This window comes from Salmo salar, unplaced genomic scaffold (assembly GCF_905237065.1).
Source record: "Salmo salar unplaced genomic scaffold, Ssal_v3.1, whole genome shotgun sequence".
NCBI classification, from domain to species: Eukaryota; Metazoa; Chordata; class Actinopteri; order Salmoniformes; family Salmonidae; genus Salmo; species Salmo salar.
Window position 1 is genome coordinate 297840 of NW_025547937.1, and position 13310 is coordinate 311149.

Sequence of the window (13310 nt, forward strand, 5' to 3'; positions counted from 1 at the left end):
CTTCTCGACGTTGCATGCAGTTCTCTCTCTCTCTTCCTCTAACCCCTCCCTCCTTCCCTCCCTCTAAACTCACCTATCTGGCAGAACCAGAAAGTCCATACCTCCCAAAAAATACCTTCTGTGGAAACAAAACGTATCTGAGTCTCTGTGTCGTCTGTCTTTGTGAGAGTGAACAACCATCAAAATGGCTCAGAAGGGAGTTCTGCTGGACCAGGGCTTGTTCTGTTGTTCTGTCTGTCTGGATCTACTGAAAGAGCCAGTCACTACTGCCTGTGGACACAATTACTGTAGAATCTGTATTGAGCGCTGCTGGGATCAGGATGTTCTGAAAGGGGTCTATAGCTGTCCTCAGTGCAGAGAGACCTTCATTCCAAGGCCTAATCTGAGGAAAAATAACATGTTGGCTGATATGGTGGAGGACCTGAAGAAGACAAGACTCCAGGCTGCTCCCCCTCCTGCTCTGTGCTATGCTGGACCTGGAGATGTGGTGTGTGATTTCTGCACTGGGACCAGAAAGCAGAAAGCCCTCATGTCCTGTTTGGTGTGTCTGGCCTCTTACTGTGAGACTCACCTCCAACCTCACTATGAATTTCCTGCATTGAAGAAGCACAAGCTGGTCAAAGCCACCGCACAACTACAAGAGAAGATCTGCTCTCATCATGACAAACTGCTGGATGTTTACTGTCGTACCGATCAGCAGTGTATCTGTCTGCTGTGTGTGATGGATGAACATAAAGGCCATGATACAGTGTCAGCTGCAGCAGAGAGGAATGATAAACAGGTAAGACCAGAACAACGTGTTGGTGACTGTCTGATAAACAAAGAATTAAAGAAGCAGTAGGAACTAAGGCTGTTTGAATATGAGATCATTCAAGTGAAATCGATCCAGGGCAGAACAAATATGATCACAAACTCCAGGGCGGCAGCGTTGGACTAGTAACCGAAAGGTTGCAAGATCTGACAAGGTACAAATCTGTCGTTCTGCCCCTGACCAAGACTTTCATTGAAAATAAGAATTTGTTCTTAACTGACTTGCTTCCCTGGTGGCACAGGGGGTCTAATGCAGTGCTAGCTGTGCCACCAGAGACTCTGGGTTTGAACCCAGGCTCTGTTGCATCTGTGAAGCTAGTTCATCGCCATAATGTTTTTTTTTCTTCAGATAGCCAAGTTAACCATGTCATCGCCCCCCCCATAAAAGTTGTGAACCTCCGACTCCTGTGATGTTTCGAGGAACAGACCCCTAGTTGACTGTTAGTTTACCTTACAGGTGAAATTAAATGTCGTTGATATTCAGCCAACGACTACTATATAACGTTACCCATGTAAACATTACATCGAATCAAATGACCAACGTTTATCCACATATTTGGTTGATAGAGAGCTTTCCAACGATCCGTGACATGAACAAAGGCACCTGTTGTTGGCTTGAGGGTCTTTAGTTTAGCTGGCTAAATTAGCTAATCCCACAATTTGCCCAAGCGTCGTTCGGGTTAGGGAAAGTTTGGCCGGCAGGGATATCCTTGTCTCACTGTGCACTAGCTACTCCTGTGGCGCGCTGGGTGCAGTACATGCTGACCATGTTGCACGGTGATTCCTGGCTTCCACATTGGTGAAGCTGGCTTCCGGGTTGGATGTGCGTTGTGTCAAGAAGCAGTGTGACTTGGTTGTGTTTCAGAGGACGCATGGCTCTTGACCTTCGCCTCTCCTGAGTCCGTACGGGAGTTGCAGCGACAAGACTGTAACTACTACTAATTGGATACTATAAAATTGGGAAGAAAAAGGGGGTAAAAAATAAAATAAGAATTTGTTCTTAACTGACTTGCCTAGTTAAATATCAAAAAAATATATTTATCACCATTTTTTTAAAGACTCAAACTGTCACGTCCTGACCAGCAGAGGGAGTAGTTGTTTAGTATTTTGGTCAGGACGTGGCAGAGGGATGTTTGTTTTGTATGGTGGGGGTTTTGTGTGTGTTGTAGAGGGGTGTTTGATTTATGTGTTCCTGGGTTTTGGGTGTATGTTCTAGGTTAGTATGTTCTAGGTTGTATTTCTGCATTCTGTCTAGTTTAGGTTTTCTATGTTTAGGTTTGGGTGCTGGACTCTCAATTGGAGGCAGGTGTTTCTCGTTGCCTCTCATTGAGAGTCCTATATATGGGTAATTGTTTGGTGTAGTGTTTGTGGGAGATTGTTTCTTGTTTTGCGTGTGTGATCCTGACAAGACTGTTTTGTTGTTCGTGAGTTCTTCGTTTTTGTTATTTTGGTGTTCGCTTTAGTTAAAATAAATAACAAGATGAGCATCCACATTCCTGCTGCGTTTTGGTCCTCTATTCCCGACGACAACCGTTACACAAACCAAGTTTATTCACCCACTGGGTCATACAGCTGCAAAGACAAAAACATATATTTATAACCTCATACAAGACGAGATCAACTCCTTACACATCTAGACGGCCAATACATCTGTGTTGCTAGACAGGAACTGAACTGGTTCCTCTCACTGGTGTAGTCATGGCCCTGCCTGATGCTAAAACCTTGGTGGGTGTGGAAGTGTGTGTAAGATAAGACTGTAGTAGGAGGGTCGTTGGGGTGGGCCTCTCTGGCCCCCCTCCCAGAGGTTTCTTCTCACTTCATCTATTGACTTGAACTTGAGACGAATTCCTGTCTCCTCCCAAGTTCTACAGCTGGCCTGCCTTATCAGAGACTAACTAGACTGTTGAATTCCTGGCTCCTCCCTAGTTCTGCAGCTGGCCTGCCTTATCAGAGACTAACTAGACTGTTGAATTCCTGGCTCCTCTCTAGTTCTGCAGCTGGCCTGCCTTATCAGAAACTGAAACTAGTTGCCCTTTGTCTCCCTCTTTAGGAACATTTATATTCAACAATAACATGTTTGAACAGAATATTTCAGCACTTCCCCTTGTATCTCTCAGTAACTTTCCATACACCAAGTTCCTATCCACCGTTCATTGACCCCAACATATACATTCCTTATACATGTAAAGTCATCAATACGTTATAGTACGGTAACATGAATAAGTATATTTCTAGCTGGAATCCAACAAGTCAAACACGCTTATCATTTGTTATCAAGCTTCATTATCATTTGTTATCAAACTTCATTATAATTCATTTTCAAACACCATTATCATTTGTTATCAAACACCCAATCAGCGCCCTGATTTGTGTTCTGTTAAAACTATAATCATTCACATGACAACATAATAATATATTTTCACACAGACACTTCCTCAATATTTGTATCCTTATATTCTATGGGCCCTATGTCACATTACTATACTATTGATCTACTGGACAAATAAAGCTTGATAGCTCATTGAAGAGTGATTCTCCACAGAGGCAGCTGGGGATGAGTCAGCAGAAGGTCCAGCAGAGATTCCAGGAGAGAGAGAAGGAGCTGAAGAAGCTCCAACAGGCTGTGGAGTCTCTCAAGGTGAGTATTGTTGACCAGAGGAGACACATCATTTCACTTCTGTCCTCCAGTCAGAGAGAGGGAGAGACAGGCTCCTCTCCAATCCCACTGACCCCACTGTTGAGAACAGGCAGTCTGGACCCCTTTCAGAGAATTGACTGCTTAATGTAACCAACGGGATATGAACCCAGGTCTACCGTGGGATAAACCAACATCTTGACCACTACATCAAGAGAACATTCCCTATTGGGCCGATGCTGATTTAGAAGTCGCAGGCGGGGATACCTCATCACATAACCATGAGTAACCATGACTGACTCATGTCCCCTATACATTAACATGGAGCTCTCTCTCTCAATTCAATTCAATTCAAAGGGCTTTATTGGCATGGGAAACATATGTTTACATTGCCAAAGAAAGTGAAATAGATAATAAACAAAAGTGAATTAAACAATCAGAAATTAACAGTAAACATTACACTCACAAAAGTTTCAAAGGAATAGACATTTCAAATGTTATAATTCAATTGGAAAACAGAGATTATTTGTGGTTTCAGGGTGGGTGGGAAAGGAGTTGGGTGCAGTTGAATCAGTGAAGGTAACCTGTAGTGGACTTGTGATATTTGTTTGTGGTTCTTCTGACCAGAGAGAGTGGGCGCTCCGTGTCACGCAACTTGGGTCAAGATCTGATTCTTGTTTTGCTCTTAGGAACAGGGCACCATTGAAAGGAGTGATTTCTGGGGTAGCGTTAGTGTGGAGGTGGAGCAATTGAAGTTGAAGGCTCTTGGTGTTTGTGATGCCCGCCGTTTGGTGTGAAGCAGACCAGGTGGTGAGCGTGGTGAAACAGAGGAGTCACTGTCAGCGTTTGAGTCTTTACCCAACAAAGTCATGTTGGGATATATCAGTTATCCTGTTAGAGTCTTTGTGTTGAATCCACTGAGCTGTTTCAGGTGCAACGTTTATGGTCATGTTGCAGCAGTTTGGAGGAGGGATATTACAAGATGTGGGAAGTGTGCAGGAGGTCATGGGATAGAGGATTATGTAGTTTCAGTGGATAAAGTTGTGTCAACTGTAGGGGTGTCCATGTTGCTGGGGATAAGAGGTGTCTGGTGAGAGAGAGGCAGGTTAAGGTGGCTAGAGTCAGAGTAGTGCAGAAGGTGTCGTATGCTGAGGCAGTGAAGAAAGTAGAGGAGGATGGGTCAAGGCTGAGGGATCCTGAGAGGATCCCTGTGAGTAGTAGATCTGTGCCAGCACAGAGGGATAGGCCAACGAATGAAATATGCTTCAGTAAGGTTGGCTTCTTAGAGTTCAAAGCAATGGTTATCAACTGTACCACAGAAATGGAATGTAAATCAAAGACAATAGATGTTGTGGTGGCAGCTGCAGAGAAGTATTTGGTCATACGATATTTGACTTCAGAAGAGTTCCAGGGTGTGTTGAGTGGTGGTGTCCCGTCCTCCCAGGTCGTTGGCATGGTGCAGGAGCAGATAGGGTCAAAGTAGTGGAATGGGGTAGTGGGTTTTTAATGAGTATAGGATTAGTTGGAAGGGTGTTTTATTATTTATATCACAAAGTAAAATAGATTTATATTATTGTCCAGTTGGGGGTGGTAATACAACATATTGGATGCCAACCGTCGTTAAACTCCAAAGAAGAACAAACGTTATATTATGTCTATGTACAGTGTTGTAATAATGTCTCTCTCTCATTCCATCACTTTCGTGGTAGTTGGTTGTGTGGGTCTCTGGCTGTGAATGGGATGCTGACAGACAATCGTTGATGGATATTTATAGAGCTCTGATCAATACGACAATTTATTACAGGTGTATAGTTTATGGAACAGCAGCAAAGACTTAAGCTGGACAGAATCCAGTATATAGCTTTAAGGATATGTATTGGTGCATTTAAATCAACATCTGTATGTGTCTTACTAGTGGAGGCAGGTGAGATGCCTTTGGGTATACGGCGTAATAAATTGTCATTATCTTATTGGGTTGCAAGGCTGTGAGGTTGAGCATCCCACTGCTACTGTTCTAGATGACTGTTGGGAATATACTAGTAGACAAGGCAGTGGTTTTGGTTGGACAGTTGTAGGTATCAATGTTATTATGGAGAAATGAGAGAATGGGTGTAGTAGTGAGATTCTGCTGGGTCCCAGCACATTCAGGTGTGGAAGGGAATGAAATTGTAGACCAGTTATCTAAAAGAGCTTTAAAACCAGATATAATATATATTCATGTTCCACTGGGTAGAGGTGAGGACAAATGTAAAATCAGAGACATTTTGATAGATGTGTGGCAGAAGAGATGGGACTCTGAGCACAAGGGACGGCATTTATATGTCCTCTAAAGGTCGGTGGACCAAGGTTCAAAGGTCAGATTAGGAAGGAAGAAGTGGTGTTTACTCAATTGTGTTTAGGACATTGTATATTGAACTGGTCCTTACATCTGGTTGGCAGCATGTGAATGGTTTGTGTCTGGAGGGTATTGTCAATGAAACGGTGGAACATGTGTTGTTATATTGTTGTAAGGATGTTGAAGAGAGGGAAAGATTGAAGTGTAGGGTCATTGAGGTTGGATGGGGTTGGGGGGTTTGGAAGGGTTTTGGGGGATGGGGGAGGGTCTATTAGAAGTTAGTAGGGCTCTTTTTTATTTTCTCAGAAGTACTGAGTTAGGTAGGAGGATTTAGAAATGGTGTAAACCGTGATTGAACACACTCCAGCACAGTAGGTGGCGCCATGCACCTTTAACGTTGATTTGCGGACCGCCATTATATCATAGAAGAAGAAGGTGTTGTGGTTCCTGAGGAGGGCTACTATTCTTTTGCGTATTTTCCAAATGTATTTTGTAGTTGTTAAGGGTTTATTTATTAGTTTCCACTGTTTATCGGTTAGAGTTGAGGGGGAGTAGGGTAGTTTGTTTGGGAGGTGTGATGTCCTCAACCGAGTGGAGAAGAAACGCTGTCTCTTCAGGTGCGTTCTGGAGAATGGTGTGGAGGAATTATTGATCATGGTCGGTGAACAGGTGGGAGAGGAACATATACACTCTGTATCCAGAATGAACAAGGCGGTGGTTGTGGTAATGTAAAAGGTGAGTCTTGTTGCCCGGCTAGTTACCAGTATGATTTATGTGAGGGGGGTGTTGGTGCTGATTTCGACAAGAGTAGTGGTGTCTAATCTGCCTCCGTTTATTACGGACGAACAGATCCGTAAAGAGTTGGTTCGTTTTGGTCCATTTCCAAGTGGTTTTCTGAACTAAATTCAAGGTTAAACAGGGGAGGGGTGGTACACAGGGTTTGTTAGCACAGATAGTGTGGACATTTTTTACAAATATTTTCTGATGAAACTATCCGCCAAGGAGCCCAGTGATATAATATTAGCATATGTCCCAGCTGTTTGCTGTGGTTTTGAAGTAAATCTCTTCCAGCCCACGTTAACCTTGTAGGTTTACCTCAGGTAACTTATTGTTAACTAGGTTACAGCTACTTGGTGAGGAAGCTCACTGTTCACCTGGTTACATGTTGTAGTGACCTACAGTGTTAGTGAGTAGAACAGATGGTTGGTGCAAAGACATCAAACGTTAAACATGTTTAAACATATTTTATTTCAGAAAAAGGTTTAAAACCTAAACAAAACGTATGTCCCTGTCCTCTTTTTCAAGATGTGTCCGATTTAAACAGATTTGTTGTTTCTAAATGGCTGCTGGGTAATATGATAATCGTTGAAATCTGTTGGTTTGTAGACATCAAATAGAGAGAATGCTGCGCAGGTTCACTGAGTTGTAAACCAAATGGATAGGTGGAGCTCATTGATTTGTAGCTCTGACTCAGTTGCTACCTCAGATTATGAGTCTATCAAGTGTGGTGAATGAGGTATGTAGTACCCACAGAAGACCACAGGGAGGAGCAAGAGAGATATAAACCCATACAGTTTTTCTCTTTAAATACCCTGAACCTAACAATCAATCAAATGTATTTATGAAGCCCTTTTAACATCAGCAGATGTCACAAAGTGCTGTACAGAAACTCGAACCCTACGTATAACCTATTTTAGCCTGAACCCTAATTCTAGGGTAGGGTAGCCTACAACTATTTTAGTAATAATATTATGTTAGTAAATACAATTTTAGTACTAAATAACATTTGTTATTTTTTAAATAAAACCTATGTAAGCATTTGCTTTTTATTAGTTATTTTATTATATTTATTATTGCAAGGCAGAACACTTGATAAACAAGACTCATTTGTTTTATATGTTAAATGTGGTTTGAACTGGGTGACATAGTAACCTCTATGTGAAAGTCCAGCGATTGGCGTGGGACAGGTGGGGCAGGTTTGAGACTGATCTCTCTAATTAAATACACTTTATTTCTCAGCTGCCTCACCAATGTCTTTACGTGAATTAATAACTTTTAATTGGTAAATATTTCCAATAGATGGCAGCATAAGACCACGTAGCATCAGTAATAGGCTACAAGCAGCAATATGATTGACATAAAATAGCATGCAACCAAAGACAATGTCCCATGATTTTCTAAAATGGTAACTACCTACTGTCTCTGTCTCTCTGTTTCTCTCTCTCTGTCTCTGTCTCTCCTCTCTCTCTCTCTCTCTCTGTCTCTCTGTCTCTCTGTCTCTCTCTTAACAGCGCTCTGCACAGGCAGCAGTGGAGGACAGTGATCAGATCTTTACTGAGCTGATCCGCTCCATTGAGAGAAGGAGCTCTGAGGTGAAGGAGCTGATCAGAGCCCAAGAGAAGGATCAAGTGAGTCAAGCTGAAGGACTCCTGGAGCAACTGAAGCAGGAGATAGCTGAGCTGAGGAAGAGAAGCACTGAGCTGGAGCAGCTCTCACACACAGAGGATCACATCCATTTCCTCCAGGTAACTAAACTGTCTTGTTACATGTGATATGAAATTAACTTCATGTGAAACTATTCATCTCAATCATTATGTTGTCCTGTCTGTCTCTCTGTCCCTCTCTCTCTCTCTCCCTGTCCCTCTCTCTTTCTGTCCCTCTTTGTCCCTCTGTCCCTCTCTCTCTCTGTCCCTCTCTCTCTCTGTCCCTCTCTCTCTCTGTCCCTCTCTCTGTCTGTGTCCCTCTCTCTGTCTGTGTCCCTCTCTCTGTCTGTGTCCCTCTCTCTGTCTGTGTCCCTCTCTCTGTCTGTGTCCCTCTCTCTGTCTGTGTCCCTCTCTCTGTCTGTGTCCCTCTCTCTGTCTGTGTCCCTCTCTCTGTCTGTGTCCCTCGCTCTGTCTGTGTCCCTCGCTCTGTCTGTGTCCCTCGCTCTGTCTTTGTCCCTCTTTGTCCGTCTCTCTCTCTGTCCCTCTCTCTCTGTCCCCTCTCTCTCTGTCCCCCTCTCTCTCTCTGTGTCCCCCTCTCTCTCTCTGTGTCCCCCTCTCTCTCTCTGTGTCCCCCTCGCTCTCTCTCTGTCCCTCTTTGTCCCTCTCTCTGTGTCCCTCTCTCTGTGTCCCCCTTCTCTCTGTGTCCCCCCTCTCTCTGTGTCCCCCCTCTCTCTGTGTCCCCCCTCTCTCTGTGTCCCCCTCTCTCTGTGTCCCCCCCTCTCTCTGTGTCCCCCCCTCTCTCTGTGTCCCCCCCTCTCTCTGTGTCCCCCCTCTCTCTGTGTCCCCCCTCTCTCTGTGTCCCCCCCTCTCTCTGTGTCCCCCCCTCTCTCTGTCCCCCTCTCCCTCTCTGTCCCTCTCTCTCTTTGTCCCTCATTGTCCCTCCCTCTCTTTGTCCCTCTTTGTCCCTCTCTCTTTGTCCCTCTTTGTCCCTCTCATTCTTTGTCTCTCTTTGTCCCTCTTTGTCCCTCTCTCTCTTTGTCCATCTTTGTCCCTCTCTTTGTTTGTCCGTCTTTGTCCCTCTCTCTGTCCTCTCTCTCTGTGTACCTGTCTCTGTCACCTCTCTTTGTGTCCTTGTCTCTGTGTCCCCCTGTCTCTCTGTGTCCCCCTCTCTCTCTGTGCCCCCTCTCTCTCTCTCCCTATCTCTGTCCCCATCCCTCTCCCTCTCTGTCTCTGTCCCTCTCTGTCCCTCTCTCTCTGTCCCCCTCTCTCTTTGTCCCCCTCTCTCTTTGTCCCTCTCTCTCTCTGTCCCTCTCTCTCTGTCCCCCTCTCTCTCTGTCCCTCTCTCTCTCTCTCTCTGTGTCCCCCTCTCTCTCTCTGTGTCCCCCCTCTCTCTGTGTCCCCCCTCTCTCTGTGTCCCCCCTCTCTCTGTGTCCCCCCTCTCTCTGTGTCCCCCCTCTCTCTGTGTCCCCCCCTCTCTCTGTGTCCCCCCTCTCTCTCTGTCCCCCTCTCTCTCTCTGTCCCCCTCTCTCTCTCTGTCCCTCTCTCTCTTTGTCCCTTTTTGTCCCCCCTCTCTCTCTCTGTCCCTCTCTCTCTTTGTCCCTCTTTTTCCCTCTGTCTCTGTCCCTCTCTCTCTCTCTCTGTGTCCCTCTCTCTCTTTGTCCGTCTGTGTCCCTCTCTCTCTGTGTCTCTTTGTGTCCCTCTCTTTCTGTGTCCCTCTCTCTCTCTGTGTCCCTCTCTCTCTCTGTGTCCCTCTGTCTCTGTGTCCCCCTCTGTCTCTGTGTCCCCCTCTGTCTCTGTGTCCCCCTCTGTCTCTGTGTCCCCCCTCTCTCTGTGTCCCCCTCTCTCTGTGTCCCCCCTCTCTCTGTGTCCCCCCCTCTCTCTGTGTCCCCCTCTCTCTGTGTCCCCCCTCTCTCTGTGTCCCCCCTCTCTCTGTGTCCCCCTCTCTCTGTGTCCCCCCTCTCTCTGTGTCCCCCCTCTCTCTCTGTCCCCCTCTCTCTCTCTGTCCCTCTATATCTCTGTCCCTCTCTGTCTGTCCCTCTCTCTCTCTTTGTCCTTTTTGTCCCTATCTCTCTTTGTCCCTCTCTCTCTTTGTCCCTCTTTGTCCCTCTCTCTCTTTGTCCCTCTTTGTCCCTCTCTCTCTTTGTCCATCTTTGTCCCTCTCTTTGTTTGTCCGTCTTTGTCCCTCTCTCTGTCCCTCTCTCTCTGTGTACCTGTCTCTGTGTCCCCCTGTCTCTCTGTGTCCCCCTCTCTCTCTGTGCCCCCCCTCTCTCTCTGTGTCCCCCTCTCTCTCCCTCTCTCTGTCCCCATCTCTCTCCCTCTCTCTGTCCCCATCTCTCTCTCTCTCTCTGTCCCCATCTCTCCCTCTCTGTCCCTCTCCCTCTTTGTCCCTCTTTGTCCCTCCCTCTTTGTCCCTCTCTGTCCCTCTCCCTCTCTGTCCCTCTCTCTTTGTCCCTCTCTCTCTTTGTCCCTCTCTCATTGTCCCTCTTTGTCCCTCTCTCTCTGTGTCCCTCTCTCATTGTCTCTCTTTGTCCCTCTCTCTCTTTGTCCCTCTCTCTCTGTGTCCCCCTCTCTCTCTGTGTCCCTCTCTGTCCCCCTCTCTCTCTCTCTGTGTCCCCCTCTCTCTCTGTGTCCCTCTCTGTCCCCCTCTCTCTCTGTGTCCCTCTCTGTCTCTCTCTGTGTCCCTCTCTCTCTTTGTCCCTCTTTGTCCCTCTCTCTCTTTGTCCGTCTGTGTCCCTCTCTCTCTTTGTCCGTCTGTGTCCCTCTCTCTCTGTGTCCGTCTGTGTCCCTCTCTTTCTGTGTCCCTCTCTCTCTCTGTGTCCCTCTCTCTCTCTGTGTCCCTCTCTTTCTGTGTCCCGCTCTCTCTCCGTGTCCCCCTCTCTCTCCGTGTCCCCCTCTCTCTCTGTGTCCCCCTCTCTTTCTGTGTCCCCCTCTCTTTCTGTGTCCCTCTCTCTCTCTGTGTCCCTCTCTCTCTGTGTCCCTCTGTCTCTGTGTCCCCCTCTGTCTCTGTGTCCCCCTCTGTCTCTGTGTCCCCCTCTGTCTCTGTGTCCCCCTCTGTCTCTGTGTCCCCCTCTGTCTCTGTGTCCCCCTCTGTCTCTGTGTCCCCCTCTGTCTCTGTGTCCCCCTCTGTCTCTGTGTCCCCCTCTGTCTCTGTGTCCCCCTCTCTCTCCGTGTCCCCCTCTCTCTCTGTGTCCCCCTCTCTCTCTGTGTCCCCCTCTCTCTCTGTGTCCCCCTCTCTCTCTGTGTCCCCCTCTCTCTCTGTGTCCCCCCTCTCTCTCTGTGTCCCCCTCTGTCTCTGTGTCCCCCTCTGTCTCTGTGTCCCTCTCTCTCTCTGTGTCCCTCTCTCTCTCTGTGTCCCTCTGTCTCTGTGTGTCCCTCTGTCTCTGTGTGTCCCTCTGTCTCTGTGTCCCCCTCTGTCTCTGTGTCCCCCTCTGTCTCCGTGTCCCCCTCTGTCTCGTGTCCCCCCTCTCTCTGTTTCCTCTCTCTCTCTCTGTGTCTCTCCCTCTCTGTCCCTCTCTCCCTCTCTGTCCCTCTCTCTGTCCCCATCTCTCTCTCTTTGTCCCTCTGTGTCCCTCTCTGTCTCTCTCTCGGTCCCCTCTCTCTCTCTCTGTCCGTCCCTCTCTCTCTCTCTCTCTCTCTCTGTCTCTCTCTCTCTCTCTCTCTCTCTCTCTCTCTCTCTCTCTCTCTCTCTCTCTCTCTCTCTCTCTCTCTCTCTCTCTCTCTCTCTCTCTCTCTCTCTCTCTCCAGAGTTATCAGTCTCTCTCCAGTATCAGTGTATCTTCAGACTTACCCAGCATCGTTGTCCGTCCTCTTCAGTACTTTGGAGATGTGAGTAAGACTGTGTCTGAACTGAGAGAGAAACTAGAAGACTTCCTTAAAGGAGAATGGACCAAGATCTCCACTACAGGTGTGTTGAAAACAATAAGAACATCAACTTTAGACCATTGAAAGTTCCCTACTAGTCATATACATGTGGAATATGGTATGATGATAACATTCCCTCTCTCTGTCAATGTGTTTGTGTGTCTGTAGTGAATTTAGTGGAGGTTGTACTGCCTCCAGAGCCCAAGACCAGAGAACGGTTGTTACAATGTGAGTCTCTTTATTGTGAAGTAACTAACAGTCTATTTTTACTGACACTCCTAACAATCCCTCTAGAAATATATAGCAATAGTAGATCTAATCAAAGACTGGGTATCTATCTGACTCCTCATATTTCTCTGATTTGATCTCTGCTGTGCTCTAATCAAAGACAGGGTAGATACAGTATCTGACTTAACTTATTGTTCTGACTCCCCTCATTGGTCTCTGCTCTTCTGCCAGATTCCTGTCAGCTCACACTGGACCCAAACACAGCACACACACACCTCTCTCTGTCTGAAGGGAACAGAAAGGTGACCTGTACAGACCAAGACCAACCATATCCTGACCATCCAGACAGATTCACTAACCATTACCAGGTTCTGTGTAGAGAGGGTCTGTCTGGACGCTGTTACTGGGAGGTGGAGTGGAGTGGGGAGTGGGTTGATACAGCATTCTCATATAAAGACATCAGCAGAACAGGGTCAGATGGTGGATTTGGAGACAATAACAAGTCCTGGAGTTTATATTACGATAGAGGTGGTTATTGGTTCAGACACAATAATGTTGGGACTAAAGTATCAGGCCCTCAGTCCTCCAGAGTAGGAGTGTACCTGGATCACAAGGCAGGTACTCTGTCCTTCTACAGTGTCTCTGACACAATGACCCTCCTCCACAGAGTCCAGACCACATTCACTCAGCCCCTCTATCCTGGGTTTTATGTCGATGGTACTGCTGAGCTGGTTAAACTGTAGTAGGGTCCACATAGATACTAGTCATGCTGGTGTAGTCTATAGCTGAGCTGGTTAAACTGTAGTAGTGTCCACATAGATACTAGTCATGCTGGTGTAGTCTATAGCTGAGCTGGTTAAACTGTAGTAGGTTCCACATAGATACTAGTCATGCTGGTGTAGTCTATAGCTGAGCTGGTTAAACTGTAGTAGGGTCCACATAGATACTAGTCATGCTGGTGTAGTCTATAGCTAAGCTGGTTAAACTGTAGTAGGGTCCACATAGATACTAGTCATGC

The 13310-nt window shown here is 46.6% G+C and overlaps 1 protein-coding gene across 1 annotated transcript; it reads left to right on the forward strand.

Annotated features, from left to right (window-relative positions):
• The first annotated feature begins 121 nt into the window (after positions 1-121).
• Positions 122-13101, forward strand: LOC106591184 (tripartite motif-containing protein 16). The gene is made up of 6 exons (XM_045711720.1): positions 122-781; positions 3353-3448; positions 8072-8305; positions 11948-12107; positions 12233-12292; positions 12524-13101. Exons 1-6 carry the CDS (start codon positions 185-187, stop codon positions 13033-13035), a joined length of 1659 nt encoding a protein of 552 aa, XP_045567676.1. The 5' UTR covers positions 122-184; the 3' UTR covers positions 13036-13101.
• The last annotated feature ends 209 nt before the right edge of the window (positions 13102-13310 follow it).